This window comes from Polypterus senegalus, chromosome 2 (assembly GCF_016835505.1).
Source record: "Polypterus senegalus isolate Bchr_013 chromosome 2, ASM1683550v1, whole genome shotgun sequence".
Taxonomy (NCBI): domain Eukaryota; kingdom Metazoa; phylum Chordata; class Cladistia; order Polypteriformes; family Polypteridae; genus Polypterus; species Polypterus senegalus.
In genome coordinates, this window is record NC_053155.1 from 164,363,609 (window position 1) to 164,388,999 (window position 25,391).

At 42.0% G+C, this 25,391-nt stretch overlaps 1 protein-coding gene across 1 annotated transcript in view; it reads left to right on the forward strand.

The window, feature by feature from the left end:
* LOC120524431 (glutamate receptor ionotropic, kainate 1-like) overlaps nucleotides 1-25,391 on the forward strand; it is a 491,483-nt gene that overhangs the window by 70,619 nt on the left and 395,473 nt on the right. The window contains 1 exon segment of the mRNA XM_039746284.1: nucleotides 9,470-9,508. Coding sequence (XP_039602218.1) covers nucleotides 9,470-9,508 — 39 coding nt within the window.

Genomic DNA, 25,391 nt, shown 5'->3' on the forward strand with positions numbered 1-25,391 from the left:
CAACTCCCACCTCCGGCAGAACTTCAACCCGCCCCGAGGGAGGTGGGGACATTGAGTCGAATGGGCCATGTTCCGTGCCTCTATTGTTGAGGCGGCTGACGGAGCTGTGGCCGCAAGGTGGTCGGTGCCTGTCGTGGCGGCAATCCCGAACCCGTTGGTGGACACCGGTGAGGGATGCCGTCAAGCTGAAGAAGGAGTCCTATAGGACTTTTTTGTCCTGTGGGTCTCTGGAGGCAGCTGATAGGTACCGGCAAAAACTCGGGCATGGGAGGAGTTTGGAGAGGCCATGGAGAACGACTTTGGACGGCTTCAGGAGATTCTGGTCCACCGTCCGCGTCTCAGGAGGGGAAGCAGTGCAGTGTCAACACCGTATATGGTGGGGATGGTGCGCTGCTGACCTCGACTTCGACGTTGTGGGTCGGTGGGAGGAGTACTTCAAGACCTCCTCAATCCCACTAACATGCCTTCCAATGAGGAAGCAGAGCCTGGGGACTCTGAGGTGGGCTCTCCCATCTCTGGGACTGAAGTCACCGAGGTGGTCAAAAACTCCTTGGTGGCAGGGCCCGGGGTGGATGAGATACCGGAGTTCCTTAAGGCTCTGGATGTTGTAGGACTGTCTTGGTTGACACGTCTCTGCAACATCGCATGGACATCGGGACAGTGCCTCTGGATTGGCAGACCGGGGTGGTGGTCCCCTCTTTAAAAGGGGACGGAGGGTGTGTTCCAACTATAGAGGGATCACACTCCTCAGCCTCCCTGGAAAAGTCTATTCGGTGGTTCTGGAGAGGAGGGTCCGTCGGATAGTCGAACCTCGGATTCAGGAGGAACAGTGTGGTTTTCTCCTGGTCGGAACAGTGGACCAGCTCTTCACCCTTAGCAGAGTCCTGGAGGGCGCATGGGAGTTTGCCCGACCGGTCTACATGTGTTTTGTGGACTTGGAAAAGGCATTCGACCGTGTCCCTCGGGAATCCTGTGGGGGTGCTCGGGAGTATGGGGTACGGACCCCTGATAAGAGCTGTTCGGTCTCTGTACAACCGGTGTCAGAGCTTGGTCCGCATTGCGGCAGTAAGTGAGCCCGTTTCCAGTGAGAGTTGGACTCCGCCAGGGCTGCCCTTTGTCACCGATTCTGTTCATAACTTTTATGGACAGAATTTCTAAGCGCAGCCAGGGTGTTGAAGGGTCGGTTTGGTGGACTCAGGATTGGGTCACTGCTTTTGCAGATGATGTTGTCCTGTTTGCTTCATCAGGCCGTGATCTTCAGCTCTCTCTGGATCGGTTCGCAGCTGAGTGTGAAGCGGCTGGGATGAGAATCAGCACCTCCAAATCCGAGAGCATGGTCCTCAGCCGGAAAAGGGTGGAGTGCCCTCTCAGGGTTGGGGGAGAGATCCTGCCCCAAGTGGAGGAGTTCAAGTATCTCGGGGTCTTGTTCACGAGTGAGGGAAGAATGGAGCGTGAGATCGACAGGCGGATCGGTGCGGCACCCGTGATGCGGGCTCTGCATCGGTCTGTCGTGGTGAAAAGGAGCTGAGCCATAAGGCAAAGCTCTCAATTTACCAGTCGATCTACGCTCCTACCCTCACCTATGGTCATGAGCTATGGGTAGTGACCGAAAGAACGAGATCCCGAATACAAGCGGCTGAAATGAGTTTCCTCCGCAGGGTGTCTGGGCTTTCCCTTAAAGATAGGGTGAGAAGCTCAGTCATCCGGGAGGGGCTCAGAGTAGAGCCGCTGCTCCTCCGCATCGAGAGGAGTCAGATGAGGTGGCTCGGGCATCTGATCAGGATGCCTCCTGGACACCTCCCTGGTGAGGTGTTCCGGGCACGTCCAACCGGGAGGAGGCCCCGGGGAAGACCCAGGACACGCTGGAGGGACTATGTCTCCCGGCTGGCCTGGGAGCCTTTGGGATTCTCCCGGAAGAGCTGGAAGAAGTGGCCGGGAGAGGGAAGTCTGGGCCTCTGCTTAAGCTGCTGCCCCCGCGACCCGACCTCGGATAAGCGGAAGAGGATGGATGGAATTCACAAAGTGAGTACCATTGTCTGTTTGTAACTTTTGCGGGATGCCCCATCTTGGAATAATTTCTTTTATTAGTGCCTTAGCAACTGTTTTAGTATCATTGTGTTTAGAAGGGAAAGCTTCTACCCATCGGGAGAACACATCGACAATCACAAGGCAATATCGGTAACCTCTAGACGGTGTTAGCTCAATGAAATCCATTTGGAGGTGCTCAAATGGACCCATTGGGTTAGGAGTAACGGCGGGACTTACCTGTGTGCCTTTTCCTACATTAAACCTTTGACATAATGCACAGCGTCTACAGAATTGCTCTGCATATGTAGGGAAGCCTACAGCTTTCCAATGTTTTTGACATCCCGACCATGGCATCTTTCCCAGCATGGTCGAGGCCATGGGCTATTTTTGCCATACCTGGAAAAGAAGCCTTTGGGAGAAAAGGTTTGTTAGTTTGCTTATGAGTCCAGACTCCATCAGAGAGGGACCCTTCTTTGGACCATTTTTTCTTTTCGATGTCCGTGGCTGCACTCTGTAAAGAAATTATTTGATTATCAGGGTCCTGGTCATTTCTCTGTTGGAATAAAGAGATTGGTTTGTTACTGTGTGCAGCCTTTTTAGCAAAGTAGTCTGCTAATTCATTTCCTTTGCTGACAGGATCCTGCTTTCCTGTGTGAGCTTGACATTTAACAATCGCTAGCTTTGATGGTTTAGTTATGGCTTCTAAGAGGGATTCGATTAACTTTTGATGTTGGATGGGTTTGCCAGTACTGGTCTTGAATCCCCTCAATTTCCATAATGCCCCATGATCATGGCAGACTCCAAAGGCATATCTAGAATCTGTATAAATTGTTATGATTTTTCCTTCAGACAGCTGACATGCTCTGGTGAGCACTATTAATTCAGCCGCTTGTGCACTCAAACTTGATAAAATTCGATTTGCTTCCAGCAGGCGGTCGGTCCCCTTGGACCACTGCGTAACTAGTTGAGGGTGTTCTGTTTTCCAATCGCAAAGAACATCCGTCTACAAAAATAATTTCTCCAGTTTCTAAAGGTGTTTCCTGTAGATCTACTCGAGGCTTTATAACCTTTGCTATTTCTTTATGGCAATTATGCGGTTCACCTTCGTTATCTGTATGGCAATTATGCGGTTCGCCTTCGTTATCTGTTGGCAAAAGGGTGGCTGGATTTAAAGTGAAGCATCTTTCAATCGGAACGTTTGACAGAGTACAGAGTACATTCTGATAGTGTATTGCCCTAGCAGTAGTGAGATGTGAGGTCTTAGCCTGTACTAAAATGGAATGTACAGCGTGAGGCACCTTTACTGTTAGGGGGCTCATAAGCACTATATCTGTACTGGCTAGTAGCTTCTGTTGTGGCAGCCACAGCCCTAAGGCAAGGCGGAAGTGCTGCAGCCACTGGATCCAATTTTTTCGAAAAATATGCTATTGGCCTTTGTTTATCCCCATGTAACTGTGTTAAAACTGCATTCATATATTAACCCCCTTTTTGTCCATGAACAGAGTGAATGGATGTGCAAAATCTGGTAAGCCCAATGCAGGAGCCGAGGAGAGTGCGCTTTTCAAGTCACAGAGAGCCTTCTCAGCCTGCTCATCCCATTGCACTTGACCAGAAAGAGGAAGGCCAGGGGTGTTTGCTAGATTTTGTAATGGCTGTGCTCTCTCAGTGAAATTCGAAATCCATTGCCGGCAGTATCCTAAAATGCCCAATGCAGACATAACCTGTTGTTTTGTGACAGGTCTAGGAAGATTTTGAATGGTGGTAATGCGATCGCTAGAAAGAGCTCTTGTTCCATTTGTAATGTCATGACCTAGATATTTTACAGTCGTTTGAATTAATTGCAGTTTAGCCTTTGAAACTTTATGCCCATTTTCTCCCAGGAATAATAGTAATTTTTTAGTGTCCTGCTCACAATCGTCTTCTGTAGTACTACATAACATAATATCATCTACATATTGTATTAATGTACTACCTCGGTCTGGCCAGAACTCTTCTAAACTTTGAGCAAGCGCTTGTCCATACACACAAGGGGCTTCAGTATATCCCTGAGGCATGACAGTCCATGTCCAACGGCGGTTTTGGAAAGTAAAGGCAAACCAAAATTGAGAATCAGGGTGTACAGGGACAGAAAAGAAAGCATTGACTAAATCAATCACGGAAAAATAACGAGCAGAGGGAGGGATTGCAGAAAGAATAGTGGAAGGATTAGGAACAATAGGGGCCCTAGGAAAGATTGCAGAATTCACTTGTTGTAAGTCTTGAACAAAGCGTCATGAACCGTCAGCCTTTCTTACAGGTAAAATAGGGGGAGGGAAATGAGTGAAGGGCTTTAAGAAGAATGGTGTGTGGGGAAACATTTAAAGTCCATGCTGCAAAAGAGGGGTCTGAGCGATGAGCAATTTGGGACATTAGGTTTGGGGTGGAGCAGAAGAATCCTTGATTAGTCATGGAGATTGAAAGAGAAAGTTTCGTCATGAGATCTCTTCCTAAGAGGTTAACTGGACAGAGCTGATTTAAAAGAAATCGGTGTGTTAAAGTGGAATCACTGGAATGCAGCTGAACTCGAAGAATCTCTTGAGGCAGGGACCTCCTTCAGTGAAAGGGTTGAGCGCGTGCCTCCTGTGTCCACGAGGAAAACAGTTTCAGTGCCATTCACCAGCCAGCAAACTGAATAATGGATCAGTCTCTGAATTATGGATGAGCAAAGGCAGTTGAAGAGAAGGTCTGGGGGTCCCTGCGGATTCCTATGTCCATAGCCGAGATAAGAGACCAATCTCTGCCTTTCTTATACTTGTCCTTAATATTATTTTAACATGTTCCCATTGTGTAATAAAGGGACCTTCATCCCGGCCCCAAGGCAACGCCTCCTTCCACTGCCACGGGTTTCCGTTATGCTGTCCATGATTGACAGTGTCCCATGTGGTGCCAAGCTTTCTCCACAGCACCCGAGTCCATTCTGCGGCATTAGGCTTATACATATCATACAGCTGCTGTAATTGTTCTATGAATTTTTTAAACACATCGATGACTTTGGGATCAGGCAATTCGGACACAACGTCCTTCAGCTCTTGAATGTCCCAGTTACGATGTATCATTACAGTAGAGGGGTTATTAGCTCCTGCAGGTTGCATTGAATCATGTCAGGGGGTTCTGGGATCTCAATCAGGGGGCATTCGAATAAGGGGCCTGGGGGTTTGGGGGACTTTAAGGGGATTGAAAGGTGGTGTTTTGATTAGGGGGCTGAAGGAATAGGGTTTGACTTCTAGTGCATTGTGAAATGGAGGTTCTAGGATCGTGAAACCCACCCGCCGCACCCATTACGTTACTTTTATCATTCCCCGGATCAGTGTGTAATGAGGGATCATAATGATATTCTTCAAAGAAACCAGACCCCAAGGGATCATCTTTTAATTCTGGTGCGGTGGGCGCTGGAGGTGGCGGAGGAGAAGGTGGGGGTTGTGGATGTGGATGGTGTAGGAAAGGTGGAGGAACAAGTATGGAATATAACGGGTCTTTGTTTTTTCTCTCACTCGTCTTTCGCTTCTCATTCGAATGTGGTCCCGATTCTGCTTGCACTTTCTGTAAAGCTATAAATAACTTTTTTTTTTTTCCTTCTAGTTTTAACTTTCTGCAGCCAATAATTCATTTCTGTACTGCCTTTAAATTACGATCTTTAATAACCAACTCCCATCTGTCATACATAACACGGACCTTTGTTACAACATCCTCGTACATTTCTACATACAACATCCTTGTGCATTTCTACATAATATTTTTCTAATTTCCTGTACTTCATTCATGTCTCCAGCTCCTTTCCAGTGGCCATCTCCCCCCACTTTGCTTATTCCACTTTTTGCATGCCTTCTTAAAATCTAATCCTGTCTTCTTTTCAATGAGCTTCTAGGGGACCTTTTTTTTCCCACCAGTATGTGGAGCCTGGTGATCCTCCAAAAATAAACCTTCTAACATTAAGGACTTCGAACCCTCGGGGTGCCGATTGGCAGGCTTGCTATTATATGTTCCCATTTTTTCCCTTGCTTTTTCCTCCTGATTGCTGTGACAGATTTATTCCCTCTTTTCGTGTCCTATTCCCACTTCTGTCTTCAATGAACTACTAGTTTTTCTGAGAGTGCCACTCACCCGTTTCTAGTGTTCCCCTTAATATTTCCAGAAGTGGAATACCGAAGCTTTTCCTACGTTACTGTCACAGTGCTCGGCGAAAGCAAGTATTTATTTTCAGTACGTACTTGTCTATTCTTCCCCTTGTTTTATTAACCTGTTATTCCTCTATTCTATGCTCTATCCTCTGTCCAATAGATTTGTCCGTGTTTATGGGTGTGCCACGCACCGGATCCCGTCCTAAATCCCCCTTTTATAATTCCCAGAGGATAGTGTTCTATACTATCTTTCCCAAAAGTAGTGACTTAAAACAAGGTATTTCTTTTCCGTTTACTATTCCCAGTCACTTTTTATATTCCACAGCAAGCCCGCCTCCAGTTTTATCTTTTACGGAAACCCCCGACGGTACTTACCCCAGCCTGGGTGTTAGTCAGCTCTGTCAGGAAATCCTTCTCAGTCACCGTGGTTGTACCAGAAGGAGACTGGGGACTCCACACGCAGGAGCCGTCTCAGGACAGGGCAATCCTAACTTTTATCGGAGCTACTTACTCTGTTGCTGGTGCGCACAGTTGCGGCAGTCTGCTTCAAGAAGACAGATCGCTGAGATCTTCCCGCTCGAGGAGTCAGCCGGCCGTCTCCTGCCCCACGTCCGGGCGCCAGAAAACTGTAGACACTTTTTCTATAGTGTCGTTTCTTGTGACTGAAGACAGAGAGATATAATTAAAGTTAGTAAAAAATCTTTTATTAATACACACCAGGCAAGGGTAAAATGACAGAGAAGCACAGTCCTAGGACACCTGCCCTTCATCTGCCCCAAGGGGTCGGTGTCCCAAATCTTTTATAGGGCAAAGCTTTGTCTTATGACTTTAGTTGCACAAGAATTTCAAAACATTACATCTTTACAACAATTTGCTTGGATCAGCATTTACAACATTTTTAAAGTTCATCAGTTGGTCACTTGTGGTTTTTTGTCAGTTAGGAAAAACAGGAAGTTGCACTTGTCATGTGCACTTATAGACAAGACAAGGCTTTTGTCACGTACACCAGATTGATCAATACTGATCAACTTTTTATTATTTTTCCACAGGTTGTAATCATCAAATTTACGTATCATCAAGCTCATGGTTAACTCATCAGGTCTTACATCACTGGTCAGCACATGGCATAATTCTCTGCCGCTCTTTTCAATAAGATAACAGAATAATTTGACCTAAGTCTTTTCATCTGCTTCTGGCATTGCAAGTTCTATGTATAATCTGAACTCGTCCTTCCATGTTCTCCATGACTTCGCCAGGTTAGCATCGAGGCTTAATGTCAGCAGCGGTCTCAGACTCTCCATTTTCCTTTCGTGTTAGCGTCTCCGCGTCCTGAAAATTTAACAGCAAACTGGCGTGACTTTTGGCGCAGTTCCTTGACCTACACTGCCACCATGTTTCTCTCTCAAGATTATTTAAAGGCATAGACTCACGCTTCCAGTTTATGTCTGTTTATTTCACAGTAGTTAAAGCCAGAACAGTCACACGGGCTTCCCTATTCTATACTTCTCTCGGTGCGTGTCTCTAAACCCTCCGTGCAGGAACATTATCATAAGGCTTAACAATCCTATTGTTACAGAAGGGGTGCCTGCTAACCTAAAAGGGATTTTCGGATCTTACGGCTTTACTTGTCTGTTGTGGAGCGGACGTCGGCCATGGATGGACACTAACGCCGAGTCACTCGGGTGAGACGGACTTCATTCTTCAATAAAGGAACTGTCACCGAGCCGGTGAGATCGCTTCTTTACATGTAAATTAAGTCAACTACGTTGGAGGCGTGGTGATGGGAGACACAACTCCGCCTCACACGCCGACCGAGCTGCAGGCTATGGCCGTATATATGTATGTAAGTAGGATTCAGTTATGACCATGACGCATAGAATTTCGAAATGAAACCTGCTTAACTTTTGTAAGTAACCTGTAAGGAATAAGCCTGCCAAATTTCAGCCTTCTACGTACATGTGAAGTTGGAGAATTAGTAGTGAGTGAGTGAGTGAGTCAGTCAGTCAGTCAGTCAATGAGGACTTTGCCTTTTATTAGTATAGATACTGATCATTTTTTATAAATAATTAAACAATACCAGATCAATCAAACCAGAAATCAAACAAATCACCAGGCCCAGATAATATTTATCCTCGTGTTCTTAAGGAGGCTAGTGAGTACATACAGTATATATAAATATATAATAAATATATATAAACCCTTGACACGTATTTTTAGGAAGTCACTGTGCACTGGAGAGATTCCAAAGGACTGGAAAATGGCAAATATCATCCCATTATATAAAAAGGGTAACAGGGCAGATCCAAGCAACTATAGGCCAGTAAGCTTAACATGCATCACAGGAAAATTAATGGAAGGAATTATTAAGCATAAGATTGAGCAACACATGGCAAGGACAGGAGTTATTCTGAACAGTCAGCATGGGTTCAGAAGAGGGAGGTCATGTTTTACTAACATGTTGGAATTCTATGAGGTTGCAACAAAAGCATACTATCAAAGTGGAGCTTATGATATTATTTATCTGGACTTTCAGAAAGCATTTGATAAGGTGCCACATGAGAGGTTGGGCATCAAGTTAAAAGAAGTGGTAGTTCAGGGTGATGTTTTTAGATGGGTGCAGAATTGGCCCAGATACAGGAAGCAGAGGGTGATGGTGCGAGGAACCTCTTCAGAACTGGCCGATGTTAAGAGTGGTGTTCCACAGGGGTCAGTGCTAGGGCCATTGCTATTTTTAATATATATAAATGATTTAGATAGGAATATAAGTAACAAGCTGGTTAAGTTTGCAGATGATACCAAGATAGGTGGATTAGCAGATAATTTGGAATCCGTTATATCATTACAGAAGGACTTTGATAGCATACAGGCTTGGGCAGATTTGTGGCAGATGAAATTTAATGTCAGTAAATGTAAAGTATTACACATAGGAAGTAAAAATATTAGGTTTGAATACACAATGGGCGGTCGGAAAATCGAGAGTACACCTTATGAGAAGGATTTAGGAGTCTTAGTGGACTCAAAGCTATCAACTTCCCAACAGTGTTCAGAAGCCATTAAGAAGGCTAACAGAATGTTAGGTTATATAGCACGATCTGTGGAGTACAAGTCCAAGGAGGTTATGCTCAACCTTTGTAATGCACTGGTGAGGCCTCATCTTGAGTACTGTGTGCAGTCTTGGTCTCCAGGCTACAAAAAGGACATAGCAGCACTAGAAAAGGTCCAGAGAAGAGCGACTAGGCTGATTCTAGGTCTACAGGGGTTGAATTATGAGGAACGATTAAAAGAGCTGAGCCTTTACAGTATAAGCAAAAGAAGATTAAGAGGTGACATGATTGAAGTGTTTAAAATTCTGAAGGGAATTAGTACAGTGGATCGAGACTTGTATTTTAAAATGAGTTCATCAAGAACACGGGGACACAGTTGGAAACTTGTTAAGGGTAAATTTCGCACAAACATTAGGAGGTTTTTCTTTATACAAAGAACGATAGACACTTGGAATAAGCTATCAAGTAGTGTGGTAGACAGTAAGACGTTAGGGACTTTCAAAACTCGACTTGATGTTTTCTTGAAGAAAACAAGTGGATAGGACTGGCGAGCTTTGTTGGGCTGAATGGCCTGTTCTCGTCTAGATTGTTCTAATGTTCTAATGTTCACCACTTAAAGATCCCTACCCAGGTTTTTCTTTTTACTATGGACGTAGAATCTCTTTATACAAATATAGATATTCAGTTAGGTTTAGATGCAGTGCAAAACGTTTTTCACAAATTTCCGGATCCAAATAGACCAGATGCACATTTGTTAGATCTTTTGGAAATCAGTCTTACTCATAATGATTTTGAATTTAAGGGTCAATTTTTTCTTTAAATACATGGTACAGCTATGGGAAAACGTTTTGCACCATCTTATGCCAACATATATATGACAGACTGGGAACAACAAGCTTTGAGTAAATGTGCCCATCTCCCCTATCTTTATTTTATGTATTTGGATGATATTTTCATAGTTTGAACTCATTCTAAACAAGAGTTTGATATTTTTAAGGACACACTCCATTTTCATTATACTACAATAAAATTGCAGGCAACTACTAGTTTCTATAAGGTTTATTTTTTAGATACAGAAATTAGTTTTCAAATAATTTCATTGGACAAAAAAGCTTTCTCTTCTATAATTTATTTTAAACCAACAGACACACATGTGCTATTACATGTATCAAACTATCACCTTAAACATACATTCAGAGGCATCATCAAATCACAATTAATCCGGTTTTACAAAATTAACACCTTTTTGAGGGATACACAACAAGCCACACACACTTTATTTTAGTCACAAAGGGGCTACACCAGACGGTTTCTTAGAACGGTTCAGTATGAGGTAGCTCAGAATTATAAAAATTATTTGGTTATGAACAGGTATGAAATTAATAAGAATACAGGTGTCCCACAGCTATTATCCTCTCAAAACTCGCAAAGTAATCCATCTCTCCTAACCTTGCATGACTCTTTACCTAATTCAGATAATTATTTGCAGTATTCTTCTCAACAATTCTTGGATAATAGTTGCTTTTCTCTAATAGCATTTTTATCTTTGATCGCTTCTTTCTTTATAAGTTAAACATTTTTAGATCAAAATAATAGTTTACAAATTTCTATCTTTCTTTCTGTCTTTTCTCTTGATGCATCCATGCCTATCTGGGATGTGAACCTCACATTAACATCCAAATTATTACAAAATTCAACTTTCGGTTTAATATGTGCCATTACATATGGAATCCTTTCTGATTTATATGATACTAAGCATACATTTCATTTCTTTCAAAACAACACGAATCAGAATTACTCTTTTAATAAACATTATGATTATATTTATAAGAACTACTAGCCAACCCCGCGGCGTACCATACGCCGCATAATCAGGCCAGTTTTTTAATAATTTTTAAGCACAGGGACAAAATTAACATTTGAAAATAATGGTAATGGTAATTGGTAATGTAATAAATCAGCAAGAAAAGCAACATTGTAACAATGCACGGAACAAACCAACACACAATCGTGCGTGCGGCACTCAGGCGCGGAGGGTGGAACGGGAGGAGAGAAGAAGGACGTCCACTCGCTCCCTCCGTCATGCTAGTCTGCTGATTTCTCATCCAGTATGCACTGCCTGCTCATGTGCCCACCTCCAACTCGTCACTCGAGTCGTTGTCGTCTTTGTACAGTCCAGATGCACCTGTGACTCACGTAGATTTTTCATTGCTCTGTGCGGTTTTGGCTGCCTTTCTATATATAATCCACCAAGACACCCTGTAGCGGGGCCACATAGTTAGTGTTTAAATGTCAGTTCTGAGTGCGTCCCGTTTCATTGTCCCGTTTGCTGTTTGTATGTGTATCAGTTAATGCCATCCCCGTAAAGGAGGACGGATGATGGAAGGAGACCACAGCCGCAAACCTGGAAATCACCTGTTCTTAATTAATCAATCACAGCCGTCACAGACTATTTAAGTAATCAGGAGAGAGGAGAAGAGAGGAAAAAGAGGGAGGAGAAGGAAAAAAGACCGTTTTGTTTCAACCACTTCGACTTGCTTGCTGTTTCTTCACATCGCCTTTCACCAGTTTGCTTTTCATTTTCGGACTGTCTTTCAACCTGCATCTGCTGAGACCCGGGTCGATTCACCATCCACCATATGCCGAGGAATCACGGTGAGGTTGCTCCAATCGCCGGGAAAATCAAACACCACAATTGCCGCTAGTTCAGTCATCCGTATTCAGGACATTTTTTATATTCGGACTCAAGTTCACAATCATTCTGTTTATCAGTCATTTTGTTGTTCGTGTTGTGTGTTATATGTTACAGGGACAAGGGAGGGTTTTTGTATTTATATTTGGTGCTGTCTTGTTATTGCTGGGGTGGAGGGATATTTATATTTATATCTGTTTCGTGGCATGTCTTGTTTCATTTAATACATTTAATCCGTTTAATTTTACATCCTGCTTTTGTGTACTTGCATTTATACCATCGATTGTGGGGAAAAGTTTAATTGTGTAGAAGTACGGCTTGATTTCTCAGTAAATTATCCAGGCCACAGGTCTTGGAGGTGTAGCTGCCGGCTGGGTAAAGAGGTCGGCCGTTACAACCCGACCATGGTAGCAGCGAGGTGGGAGGGGGGTGTGTACAAAGTGCAGGAGCATCTAAGAAGACGCATGTTTGTTGCAGATGTAAATTGCTGTATGTAGCGTGTAAAACAGTTTGCTATGGTGCACGCGGTCGTGCGTTGTAACCGAAAACTCGGTTTTTAAAGACTGCTCACTTCATTGTGTTTTAACCTCAGTTGTAAAGGAATGTTTTAAGGATCCCATGGGATATCCCACGCAAACAGTTTTACACGCTGCATATGGCGATTCACCTCTGCGAGAAACATGCCTCTATGAACAGTCAACGTGGGTCGGAGCTGCATGTGACTTCTACGACAGACGAATATAAATGACGACGGTTTTTCTGTGTCGTCACGTCCGAGTTGGTGGGCATGGCTCTGTGAGTTGTCGTCGTATCCAATGGTCTTGGAGTTGGCGGGCATGGCTCCTTCCTGCGTGCGCCATAGGTGTCTCACTTGTTGGCGGCTTAGTGAATCCACGTCTCTTCCGGCGTGCTTTCCATGGTTGTCTTGCCTTAGTGAATTATATATATAGATTTTAGTAAACATTATGATTACGTTTATAACAACTACTTTAAGGATGTTGTTTTGGCTTTTCTGTCTAATCTTGATTCCAATCACTCCACGGAAATGAATCAGTCTGCCCCTAGCTCTAATCTTAATTATCCTTCCCTTATCTGCCCTAATTTTAACCCTATGACTGGTCCAGTGATAAAGAATGATCTACCCCTCCCCAACCCTGAGTTTAAGAACCCTCCTTTATCCTTGCCCAAACCTAAGCCTATCCCTGATATGGATAATTGGTTTACTCTTAACACTAATGTTAATGGGCGGAGTGGTGGCTCTGAGGCTAGGGATCTGTACTGGCAATCGGAAGGTTGCCGGTTCGAATTCCGTAAATGCCAAAAGGGACTCTACTCTGTTGGGCCCTTGAGCAAGGTCCATAACCTGCAATTGCTCCGTCCTGTGTGTGACGTTAATCTGCATCCATCCCTGCATATAGGCCCTCCAACCTGCAGGGAAAATCTTGGGGGTTGGTGGCAGAATTGGCACTCTAACCACCATAAAAAACCTCACACTGTTCCACTCCATCTGAACTAGTGTGGTGCTGAGGTGTCACCTGTTGCATGGCTGCACTCGGGTCCTAATCTGGGATCCTGAGTTGGTGGGTGCGGCAATGCACTGTATCAGCACGTGCTTCTAACCTCCTCTAATGTTAATGACTTTTTCCTTAATATCCCCAATTCTAACCCTATCCCCATAAAGGTTTTCTGAACTGCTGACCGGAAGTGAATGCTGGTGTTTCTGTCTGCCACAGCTTGCCAATGTTCTGTTTGTGTACAGTACTTTTCCTAGTTGTTTTTTACTCGTTTTTTTTTTTGCCTTTTGCCTCGGATTTTCCTTCACCTTTGCATTGGATTAAAAACTGATAATACGCATTTGCATTTGCGTTCCTTGTATCCTACGGCCTCAACATGAGCCCTCATAGAACTGTTCTTTGCTGGCTGCAATCTGTGTGGGTAAGTGTAAACTTTCTCACTTTTTCTTTGATCAAGTAACTAGCTTTGATGAATAGGTGGTTGAAACTGGCCCTTGTCAATTGCTGAGTGCTTGTGGAAATCCCAGTGTGGACAGTCTACTGGCTAACGTGTTATTTTAATTGGGCTGAGTAGGAACACAAGGAGTACATTGCTTTTCTTCCAATCTGGAATTTGCTTGGGTGACTTCTGGAAATTCACTATGATAAACCTCAATTGGTTGTCATGGATTATATTTCTACTTTGCTATCTAATGCAGTCACATCCTAAAAACTAAAATATTCACCAGATGAAGTGTATCGATTTCGATCAAACTATGAAGTGCCTGCTGACCTCTTGCTGCACCACGGCATTCTCTGATGACCAAAGTACGTTCACCGAGGCTATCGTCATCGTTTTTGCTTATCAGCAGGAGTAGCAGCAGGTCTATTTCTTCAATTTGGTCTGAAAGACGCACATGTCCACGTACTTCTGAGCAATGTGCTAATCACAACATGTTGATTCCTTTGGTAAAATCACCAAAATATACGTCCATAGATGCTTTGAAATTGTTATTATTTAATACTCGATCTATCTCTAACTAAGCTCTACTGATTGGTGATGTTATCACAGATACTAAGATGGACTGTTTATGTCTTACGGAGACCTGGCAGCAACCCGGTGATTATTTCCATCAAAATCAAGCGCTCCCACAAGAGTTTGTCTGCATCTCCAAATCCCGTTCTTTGGGGAGGGGAGGCAGTCTTGCAATAATATACCATAAGGACTTAAAACTGTCACCAATATCTCTTCCAGCGTATCCATCCTTTGAACTCAACGGACCTTCACATATTATAATTGGTGTTTTATATAGACCTCCTAAATTATCAAGTGTTTTTATTGCCGAACTTTTTACTGTGTTAACAGCTTTGTGTGCAATGTCTGCTAATGTCATCCTCATGGGTGATTTTAACGTACACATTGACGTGCCAACTGATGCACTGACAAATGATTTTAATGAAATTCTTGACTGTTTTAATTTAATTCAATATGTCAATTTTCTGACTCATAACAAGGGTCATATTTTAGACTTAATTTGCGGCTCTGGTATCACACTTCACAATCTTATTCCCACTGAATTACCTATCTCAGATCACAGAATGATCACATTTGATGTTAGCTACCTTCTCAGTAAATCAAAGGTTCCATGTGTAATTTCATTCTGTAATGTCAAGCATGTAAACCCTGAGACCCTTATACATTTATTGCAATTCCAGTCTGTTTCTCCTTCTGCTACCACACCATCGGAATTAGTAGACCATTACAATGCTGCTCTGTCCTCTGCCTTTGATACACTAGCTCACTTAAAAACACGGACTGTCTCATCTGTTCGCACTGCTCCCTGGTTTACATCTGAACTCCATCACCTCAAAGCCTCGGGCCGACAGTTGGAGCGCCTAGCTAAAAAGACATGTCTTGTTGTACACAAGGAAATGTACTCAGATCACATGTTGAAATACAAAAATGCTCTCTCTGCTGCCAAAACTGTATATTATTCTAACATTATCAATACAGGAGGGAATAATACTAGAGCTCTTTTTTCTACAATGAAATGGCTAATTACACCATCAGAAAGTGCCATTCACCATAACCTCTCTGTTAAATACTGCTGCACTTTTTGGGATTTCTTCAACTCAAAAATTGAAAAAATCCACCAGCAACTTGCCTCCTCTATTCCTGCAGAAAATGACATAATCTCCACTATCACCCATGTCTCCAAGACATAAAGACATGAGGTGTTCCTCACTGGCTCTAAATCTAGACTTGCTAAGGTTAACCATTCTTCTCTTTTAATTACCAATATTAACGCAAATAATTCTTTACCAAGTTAAGAGCCTGGGCGTTATTCTTGACAGTACTCTCTCTTTTTCTTCCCATATAAGTACCATTCCTCGGTCTGATTTCTACCATCTCCGAAACATTTCTAGACTTCGCCCTGTTCTTACCCAGCACAATACTGAAGTATTGGTTAATGCCCTAGTCACCTCACGTGTCGATTATTGTAACGCTAATCTATCTGGCATTCCACAAAAACTTATTCATCACTTACAGCTTATTCAAACTTCTTCTGCCAGGATAATAACCTGTTCTAAATCCACTGAACATATTACACCTATTATCTTTCAACTTCACTGGCTCCCTGTTAACTACAGAATACAATACAAAATACTGCTCTTAACATTTAAAGCTCTCCACAACCTTGCTCCTCCCTACCTCACTGATCTCATCCAGGTTTACACTCCCTCTCGCTTACTCAGATCTTCATTTGCAGCTGTACTTTATGTACCACACATGAAACTCAGTTCTATGGGAGCTTGAGCATTCTCTCATAGTGGTCCTAAACTCTGGAATTCTCTTCCCTCTCATATTCATCAACTTGATTCAATAGCACAGTTTAAAACAACCCATGATGGCATATCATTTGTGAATTCTACACTTTTACTGCCTGTCATATTTGTTTCTTCACTAATTATTGCTTTGTGATTCATCATTTTCTTGTTATCATTTTATTAATTGTTGTTTAACTCTATTGTAAGGTGACCTTGAGTGATAAGAAAGGTGCCTATTAAATAAAATGTATTATATAGAGTATATATACAGTATATATATATATATATATATATATATATATATATATATATATATATATATAATTCACTAAGGGCACATAAGACAGTGATCGCAAGCAAGATAGAGAGCACACGCATGGCAGAGAGCCACGCCCACCAACTCTAAGACCATGGGATACGCACGACAGAGCCTTGTCCGCCATCTCTAATCCTACTTCCGCATCCACCATCGCTCTCGCTCAAACAGCAATAATTAGCAAACAAACAAAGATAACTGGCAGTAACAGTGCAAAATTCAAAATTGGTATGCCAGTTTGAAAAGATAAGTTTTGAGGGTAGTTTTAAAATGTGTTATTGAGTCGAGCGGCGGCACGGTGGCACAGTGGTAGCGCTGCTGCCTCGCAGTTAGGAGACCCGGGTTCGCTTGGAGTTTGCATGTTCTCCCCGTGTCTGTGTGGGTTTCCTCTGGGCGCTCTGGTTTCCTCCCACAGTCCAAAGACATGCAGGCTAGGTGGTTTAGCGATTCTAAAAAAAAAAAATTTGCCCTAGTGTCTGCCCGGGATTGGTTCCTGCCTTGTGCCCTGTGTTGGCTGGGATTGGCTCCAGCAGACCCCCATGACCCTGTGTTCAGATTCAGCGGGTTGGAAAATGGATGGATGGATGGATATTGAATCGAGCTGAAGTATATGAGAGAGAAGAGAATTCCCGAGTTGAGGAGCACTATGAGAGACGCTCTAGCTCCCAAAGCACAGAAAGTACAGTTGCAGATGAGAATCAGAGTGAGTGAGATGAGTGTCAGTCTGTAGGAGATCAGTGAGGTTGTGGAGAGCTTTAAATGTTAAGAGCAGTATTTAGTATTGTATTCTGTAGTTAACAGGGAGCCAGTGAAGTTGAGAAAGAATAGGTGTAGAATGTAGCAGGTTATTATCCCGGCAGCAGAATTTTGAATAAATTCTAAGTGATGGATACGTTTTTGTGGGATGACAGATAGAATACCATTACAGTAATCTATACGTGAGGTGACTCGGCATTAACCAATACTTTAGTACTGTGTTGCGTAAGAACAAGACGAAGTCTAGAAATGTTTCGGAGATGGAAAAAAGCAGTCCGAGAAATGTTACTTATATGGGAGGAATTATTTAATAATAATAATAATTATTATTATTATTTAATAATAGCCATTATTAGTGTATAAATGGATATAAATAATTGCATGTAAACGATTCGCCAAAATCTGTTGTATGTAAACGATACCGTTTAAAACATTATTGTTTTTTCATCATAAAACCTGGTTTCCACGTCTACCTGTATTAGTTTAAATGGCACTTTTACCACTTGCAATAGGGCGGATGCGCTGACTTATCGTGTTGACTGGGCAACACAGTGAATGCGGTGTCTATCTATATATGTCTATGTTTTCCATAGCCTGCTACAGGAAGGTACTCTCTCGACCACTGGCATTGGTTTCGTTCCTTGCTATTTTCATTATATTGCGTCGGTGGTTTCCTAAGCCTTTGTTATACTGAATTCCTTTCTCACCATTTTCTGTTCCTATTCTTACACTGCCGTATGCTACAGCAGGCTTCGGCTAGTTATTATTATTATTATACATAGTTTAGCTATTAATGATGGTCTGCCCCTTCCCAATTCTTTAACAATTCCCCTTCCCAAACCTTAAAAATTCTCTCATATTCTTGCCAAATCCTAAAATTATCCCTAATCTTAATAATCCTTGTCTAATTTTAAGTTTATCCCTATGAATAGTATTAATAGATTAAGCATTAAAGAGGAACTGACCCCAACCAATCCTAACCTTAACAACTCTCCTTCTGTACGGCCTAATCTTAACTCTAACCCCAACACCTATTGTAAAAGTACACCCCACCCCTGATTGGAACGATTCTTTATTACCTAAACTCAATTATAATTTGATATGAGAGGGTAATCAATCTGGCAGAGATGAGTCAATCTCCCTTATCTTGGATCTTAATAGTGTGATTTTATTCTCAACTAAATGGATTCTAACGTGGATAACAATTCGCACACAATCATGGAGGAGGATGGTTTGTGGTCTTCATTATTGGTGGATAAATATAATCAAGGTTATTATCCTTTTAGTATTGGAAAGATCAGTTGGGATTCATGTTATTTGGATTAATGGAAGGGATTATGGGAGAAAAGGGAAAGTGAGTTAATTTGTAAAATTATTTTTCCACAAATAAAGGTTAATCATTTCTGGAAAAACATGTTTGGGCTAGTCTTTAATTTAAATCTTAAACTGGAATGGGGTAGGTGGGGAGGTTTCTGGAGGAGCAGGGATGTGAGGGAGGAGGAAAAGGAAAAATCACCAACTAGGAATAGAATTGGGGTGGGTCAGGATGATCAGAATATTTCACTAAATTCCCCTTCTTGGATATCTTTCATTAGTTCATTAAACAAAACACAGCAACACAATAAATTTCCCATAGTCTTTACATATTCAGATTTAGCTTAAAATACAGTTAAAATTTTACAACAAAATTTTAGAAATTGTCAATTGGCTTTTCCTCCCTTACAAGAATACAAATTAATCATAGTTTACAGGAGAAATTCAAATTAAAATGACCTATTAGTGCATTCCTCATGCAACAATAAGAAGAGAAAACTAATAAAACAGCTTGGGTGGTTCCATTTTTAAATAAAAAAAAATGTAGAATAAAATAACTAAAACAGAAATACCTATTTTTCAAACCTTTCAACTATATTTGAAAAACTGTATTTATACAATCCATTGTAAGAGCTGTGGGAAAATTTATATTGGAGAAACTAAAAATGCATTACGAGATAGGTTTGTACAACATTTGAGATTGTCACACACGTGCGAGTAGGAGGCAGCTAAAGGGTCTGAGTAATTGTAATAAAACATCTGACCGGCAGGCAGCGGAGTGCGCTGTCTTTCTCAGTTCCCTACAGACCTTTCCCGGGAAATCCTGCAAGGTTCCGGCGCCTCAGAAGACGTCACTTCCAAAGCCAGCCCCTTTACTGACGTCACTTCTGGTTCCGGCCATTCTGATGACATCATTTCCTCTCCAGACCTTTAAAGCCTCAATCTTGGGCTACTATAGTCAGTTCTGTTTTGGACTCTGTGATATGCACATCGTGCTTTTGATACAAAAAACCCTTTTGCAGCTGGGAAAAAACAATATACAGGTGGCTGCCCCAAACCATTATAATGTCTTGGACTCTTAATTATCACAAGATTCATAAACAATCAGAAAAAACAAACACTTCTTTATCAGCACTTTTTTAATGAGACTCATCAACCAACTATGTTTGGTTTAGAACAAGAGATTAATTGGTCCAAAATAATATATTTAAGGAAAGAAAATGATTGGATTAACAACTTGGGAACATATTATCTGGATGGATTTAATGAGAAATAGAGAAATAGTATTTTTAAATTTATGGGGTTATTGTATTATAGGGGATTTATTTTGGTTTTATTTTATTTAATTAATTTGATTTAATTTTAGTTAATTAGGATGTTCCAGATAATTAATTTAGGAACTAGAATAACTTAATTGTTAATAGGGGGAGTAGTGAACCCATGCCGTAGCAGTAATGCTACTTTCCCCTACCCTAAGCCTAAACAGTCATCCTACAAAACATAAATTGAAGATTTGAACAATAGTTGTTGGTCTTATTGGTTTTGGATTCATTTAACATGTATTTATTTATTTATCATTTTGTTTAGTTGCTCTATGGCAACTCTGGTCTGTACCGGGAACTGAGAAAGATGGCTGTGAGGGCTCTGAGAGCAGATAAAGAGGCATTTGTTAAAGGAATCTGTGAGCAAGTGACACACTATCTGTGGTCTAGCGACCCACGTCCTGCTTACAGAGGAATCGAAGCATTACTCATATCTGAATCTGTTCCTCGAAGAATTGCAGTCAGGGCAGCTGATGGAATGGTCCTTACGGATAACACTGCAGTTGTGACCTGATGGGTTGGCTACTTTGAGAAGTTGTTCAAAGGCGATCCTCTGGCTAGGATGTTGGATATCTCTGGGTCCGCGGTCCTTGAGGCTGATCCTCTAATTAGCTGTGAACCACCCAGTCTCACTGAGATTGCACAGATGGTGAACAAGCTGAGGGGAGGAAAGGCTGCAGGGATCTGTGGTATCTTCTCCAGGCTGGTGGTAAGGCTGTCCTCCTGGCATTGCAAGCAATCTTTGCTTCCATTTGGAAGACTGGCATCATCCCAACTGACTGCAAAACTGGACTTGTCATCCCTATCTGGAAAGGGAAGGTGATCTCCTGGATTGCAGCAACTACGGGGGATAACACTGCTCTCGGTGATGGGTAAGGTCCTTGCTAGGGTCGTCCTCAATAGAATCCGTAATCACTTGCTCACCTACCAGTGACCAGAACAGTCTGATTTTATGCCTGAGAAGTCTACCATCGACCGCATTCTGGCACTGAGGGTTCTCATGGAGCGCAAACGCGAATATCGGCAGAGCGTCCTTGCAGCCTTTGTTGATTTTCATAAAGCATTCGACTCAGTTGATCGAGCTGTCCTGTGGGACATCCTGAGGGTTCGAGGGATCCCCTCAAGGTTGCTGTACACTGGTACTGTGAGTGCTGTGCAGAGTGGAGGCAGAACCTCTGTGTTTTTCCCAATTGGTTCTGGGGTTCATCAGGGGTGTGTTCTTGCTCCTACTCTGTTCAATGCTTGTATAGACTGGGTGTTGCGCAAGATTGTGGGGTCCAGCGGCTGTGGGGCATCTGTTGGTGAAGAAAGATTCACAGATCTTGACTTTGCTGATGATGCTGTGATCTTTGCGGAGTCAACAGAGGCTCTGATTGGGGTGCTTGAGAGACTGAGCGAGGAGTCAGAGTGTCTGAGCTTGCAAAAGTCCTGAATAAAAACCCAGATCCAGGCCTTTAATGACCTTTTGGGCACAGCCATCAGCAGTGTAGCAGTGTGTCTGTTTGCGGAGAGAGGGTCAACCTTGTCGAGAGGTTTACTCACCTTGGCAGTCACATTCATGTCTCTGGTGACGCTTCCTATGAAGTCAGTAGACGGATTGGGAGAGCATGGGGGGGTCATGAGGTCACTGGAAAGGGGTGTGTGGTGCTCCCGATATCTATGCAAAGGACGTGTTTAGAGTCCTGGTGCTTCCTGTCTTGCTATATGGTTGTGAGACATGGATGCTATCCAGTTACCTGAGATGAAGACTGGACTCCTTTGGTACTTTGTCTCTCCGGAAAATCCTTAGGTACCGTTGGTTTGACTTTGTGTCGAATGAGCGGTTGCTAATGGTGGCCCGAATGAGGCACATTATCTGCATTGTGAGGGTGCGTCAGTTATGGCACTATGGCCATGTGGTCCCCGAAGGTGATCCAGCGCGTAAGGTCCTCATTGTTGGGGTTATAGACTTTATCATGGCCAGTGAATAAGATTATTTAGCAACTGGATTTGTTCACTTATCATTTGGGTTAACTGTGGCTGGAATTTTTTTTATTAAAGAGAAAAGATCCATCCATCCATCCATTTCCTAACCCGCTGAATCCGAATACAGGGTCACGGGGGTCTGCTGGAGCCAATCCCAGCCAACACAGGGCACAAGGCAGGAACCAATCCTGGACAGGGTGCCAACCCACCGCAGGACACACACAAACACACCCAGCACACCAATTTAGAATCGCCAATCCACCTAACCAGCATGTCTTTGGATTGTGGGAGGAAACGGAGGAAACCCGAGACACGGGAGAACATGCAAACTCCACGCAGGGAGGACCCGGGAAGCGAACCCGGGTCTCCTAACTGCGAGGCAGCAGCGCTACCACTGCGCCACCGTGCCGCCCCAAGAGAAAAGATGGTATACCAAACTTGAATCAGCTATAGGGAAGTAAATAAGATCAATGTAAAGAACAAACTACCTCAAATCTAATTTTTCCTAAACCAAATTTAAAATGCTACAAAGTTGAATTTAAGAAATGCCTACAGGCTCATCCATATCAGACAGTTACCAGTACAAAGCTACTTTTAACTTGTCATCTAGTTGTTGAAAGTATTTTGTTATACTGTTGCGAATTATAAGGGTTGCGAATGCTCCAGCAATTTTTTAGTCATTTTGAAATGCCATATTTTTTAAATGTTTTAGGATTATTTATATTGATATTCTTATTGTTTCACCCTTTACAAAGACACATATTGCTTCTGTTTGAGTAATACTTTGTCATTTAAGGATAAGATATAAAATGTAAAATTAGAAAAGTATCAATTTCACCAGTTCTCTGTTTTGTATTTAGGCTTCCAGATTTACTATGAGAGAGTACTTATGGATTTTGCCAAAATTCAATCAATAAAAATGGCCCTGATCTTAACTTTGATAATCATGTTAAGTGTTATTTTATTTTTTACTCCAGGCAAAAGACTGGTCCAACATTCAGAGATTATACCTGACTTGTACCTAATACTTGATGGTATAGGCTTCCACTTCCCATGGCCCTTGCTCAGGATAAGTGGGTTTGGAAATGGATGGATGCATAAATCTATATATATAAAATTCTTTTTGCGTTTGAAATGGAAATTACATATGACCACACAAAACGGAAATTACGTATGACAACAGAACATAATACAGGAACTAATCACTTCATTTGTGGACGCCATTTTTATATTGTCTTTATGAATTGTTATTGTTTGTGTGAGAGTTACTTTACTGATACTGAAAAGAGATAAACACAAAAACGCTGATCTATCCCATAGAAGTGTGCCCCGCATCGCCCTCTCCCAGCCCTCCTCTCTGGACACCAGTGCTGACCCGTTCGCCGCCAGGTGCGTTCTGACAGGGAAGTTTTATTTATTCGTCTCTGTGACTGTCACTGAAACTGCCACATTATAACTTTTTTTTTAATTGGCAGTACTTGATAGTAGAAGAGATGAGGAAAACAGCTTTGCGTCTTTCTACTTTTTAACTGCGCCAAGCTGTAAACAATGTGAAGATGAGACCGCCTTCAGCGGGGAGGGGTTGTGAGAACAAAGTGGACGCTCTGAGACATGGAATGTCAGGCTGCTCTGTCGGGTCGAGAGCTTCGCAGTTTCGAGCGCCGTTCTCTCTTCTTACACTGTTTGTGACACTTCGAGTGCCCCGTCGGCTCCTGAGAGAGTGGATATCTTTGCAAATGAGTGTAATCGGTGCCATTGAAGCAGGACTCTCTTTGTAAATTACGCTTCACAACTACTTACTGTCCACCTTAAGGTAAGTTCAGGTCACTAAAACCCCAAAAAATTCAATGTTGCTTTTGTGATAAATTCTTTTAAGAAAATGGAGGGTTTACATCTAAGAAGATGTACCGACCTCTTCATGTTAAGTTTTGGACGTGGGAATTGTTTGGACCTTCTGCTTGTTAAGCACGGAAGGGTAACGTTCACATTTCTCAGAATAATTTTTCTCTTAAATCACAGGCACATAGTGCAAGGTTGTCAGGCAGAAATTTGCAGGATCGCATAGAAAATGTAATTTCTATACCACAGCGGTCGTGTAGCGCCTTTCACAAGGGATCTGCTACCGAGAGATGATCCAAATACATTTAAGCTGCTGTTAGTGCTACTTACCTTATGTGTTATAAGGCCGTTAAAATGTCCTTTACCCGAAAACACTCCAGTACTGCTCAATGTATCTTTAATTCTTACATGTTAATGTTTTACTGTTTAATAATATATACACTTCTTATATATCATTCAAATTCTCTTATGGAAATGTTTTACTGTTTAATAATTTATACACTTCTTATATGTTCTTCAAATTCTTTTATCAAAATGTTTTACTACTTAACTTATTTTATAAACACTACATTTTATTTTTTTCCCTTGCACTCAGTGAGCGAAACCACTGGGTAATCAGCTAGTGTCTTATAAAAAAATTTTAGCATCATTATATCTCCAAATACAAAAACAAAATCATGAAAAACTGCCCAAAAATCCTGGAGGTTTTAACATCTGCTCCTATATTCTGACACCCTTATTATTCCTTATGTAGAATAAAAATGTAATTTTTGACATTTAAGAAATATTAGCCATGAAATCGGTACTTGTAGGACAGGCTGGAATTACTAATTTTGATAAAAAGCAAACTACCAGACACCATTAATTCCTGCAAGAGTGCCAGTTTCTCTCCATATGACCTCTTCAAAATGCATCTGTCTGATAAAATTATCAATCTCAAAGTGACACCCTGAGATATTTTCTTGCTGCATCATATAAATCCTTGATCAAATGAGACCAAATATTAATGCAAGGTATTCAGCAATCAACTATTTGAATTTCTCAGGTTCTTTCCTTTCAAAGAAGGTAGCATGTGTTTTTCTACCCTGTGACAAATGGAAGATATTGATGACGAAGCAAGACATTTTTTTCTTTTCTTTAAAAGAACACAACACAGAGTAAGAGAGGGAGAAGAAATAATGTGATGTCTGGGGCCGGATTTTGATTGACTTGTTTATCACTTTTTTGGTTATGTTTTGTAGTGTAATAGCGATTTGATGAGGGGTGTATTGTTTATTTTCAGATAGTTCAGGTGACTGGCATGGAGGTGGGAGCAAAGTGCTTTCTGTCTGTTATGGTACCTGCAACTGTAATGATTAGCCATTAGTGAGGTGGGCATTGTTTTCACATGCTTCTCACAAGTTTAATTTTGCTATGTCTCTTATGGTAGTTGGCAAGGAGTATGTAATTTGTTTTAGGATAGTTCAGCTGAGTGGTGGATGCAAAGTGCTTTCTTTCATGCTATCACATGAGAAAATCGCTATATAGATGCAAAGAATTATTATTATTATTATTATTACTATCTATTAGCAATTGAGTGAGAGCTGCAAGGTGCCATTCTGTATTCAGGTGGACAGAAAATGGCTTCTCTTTGTGG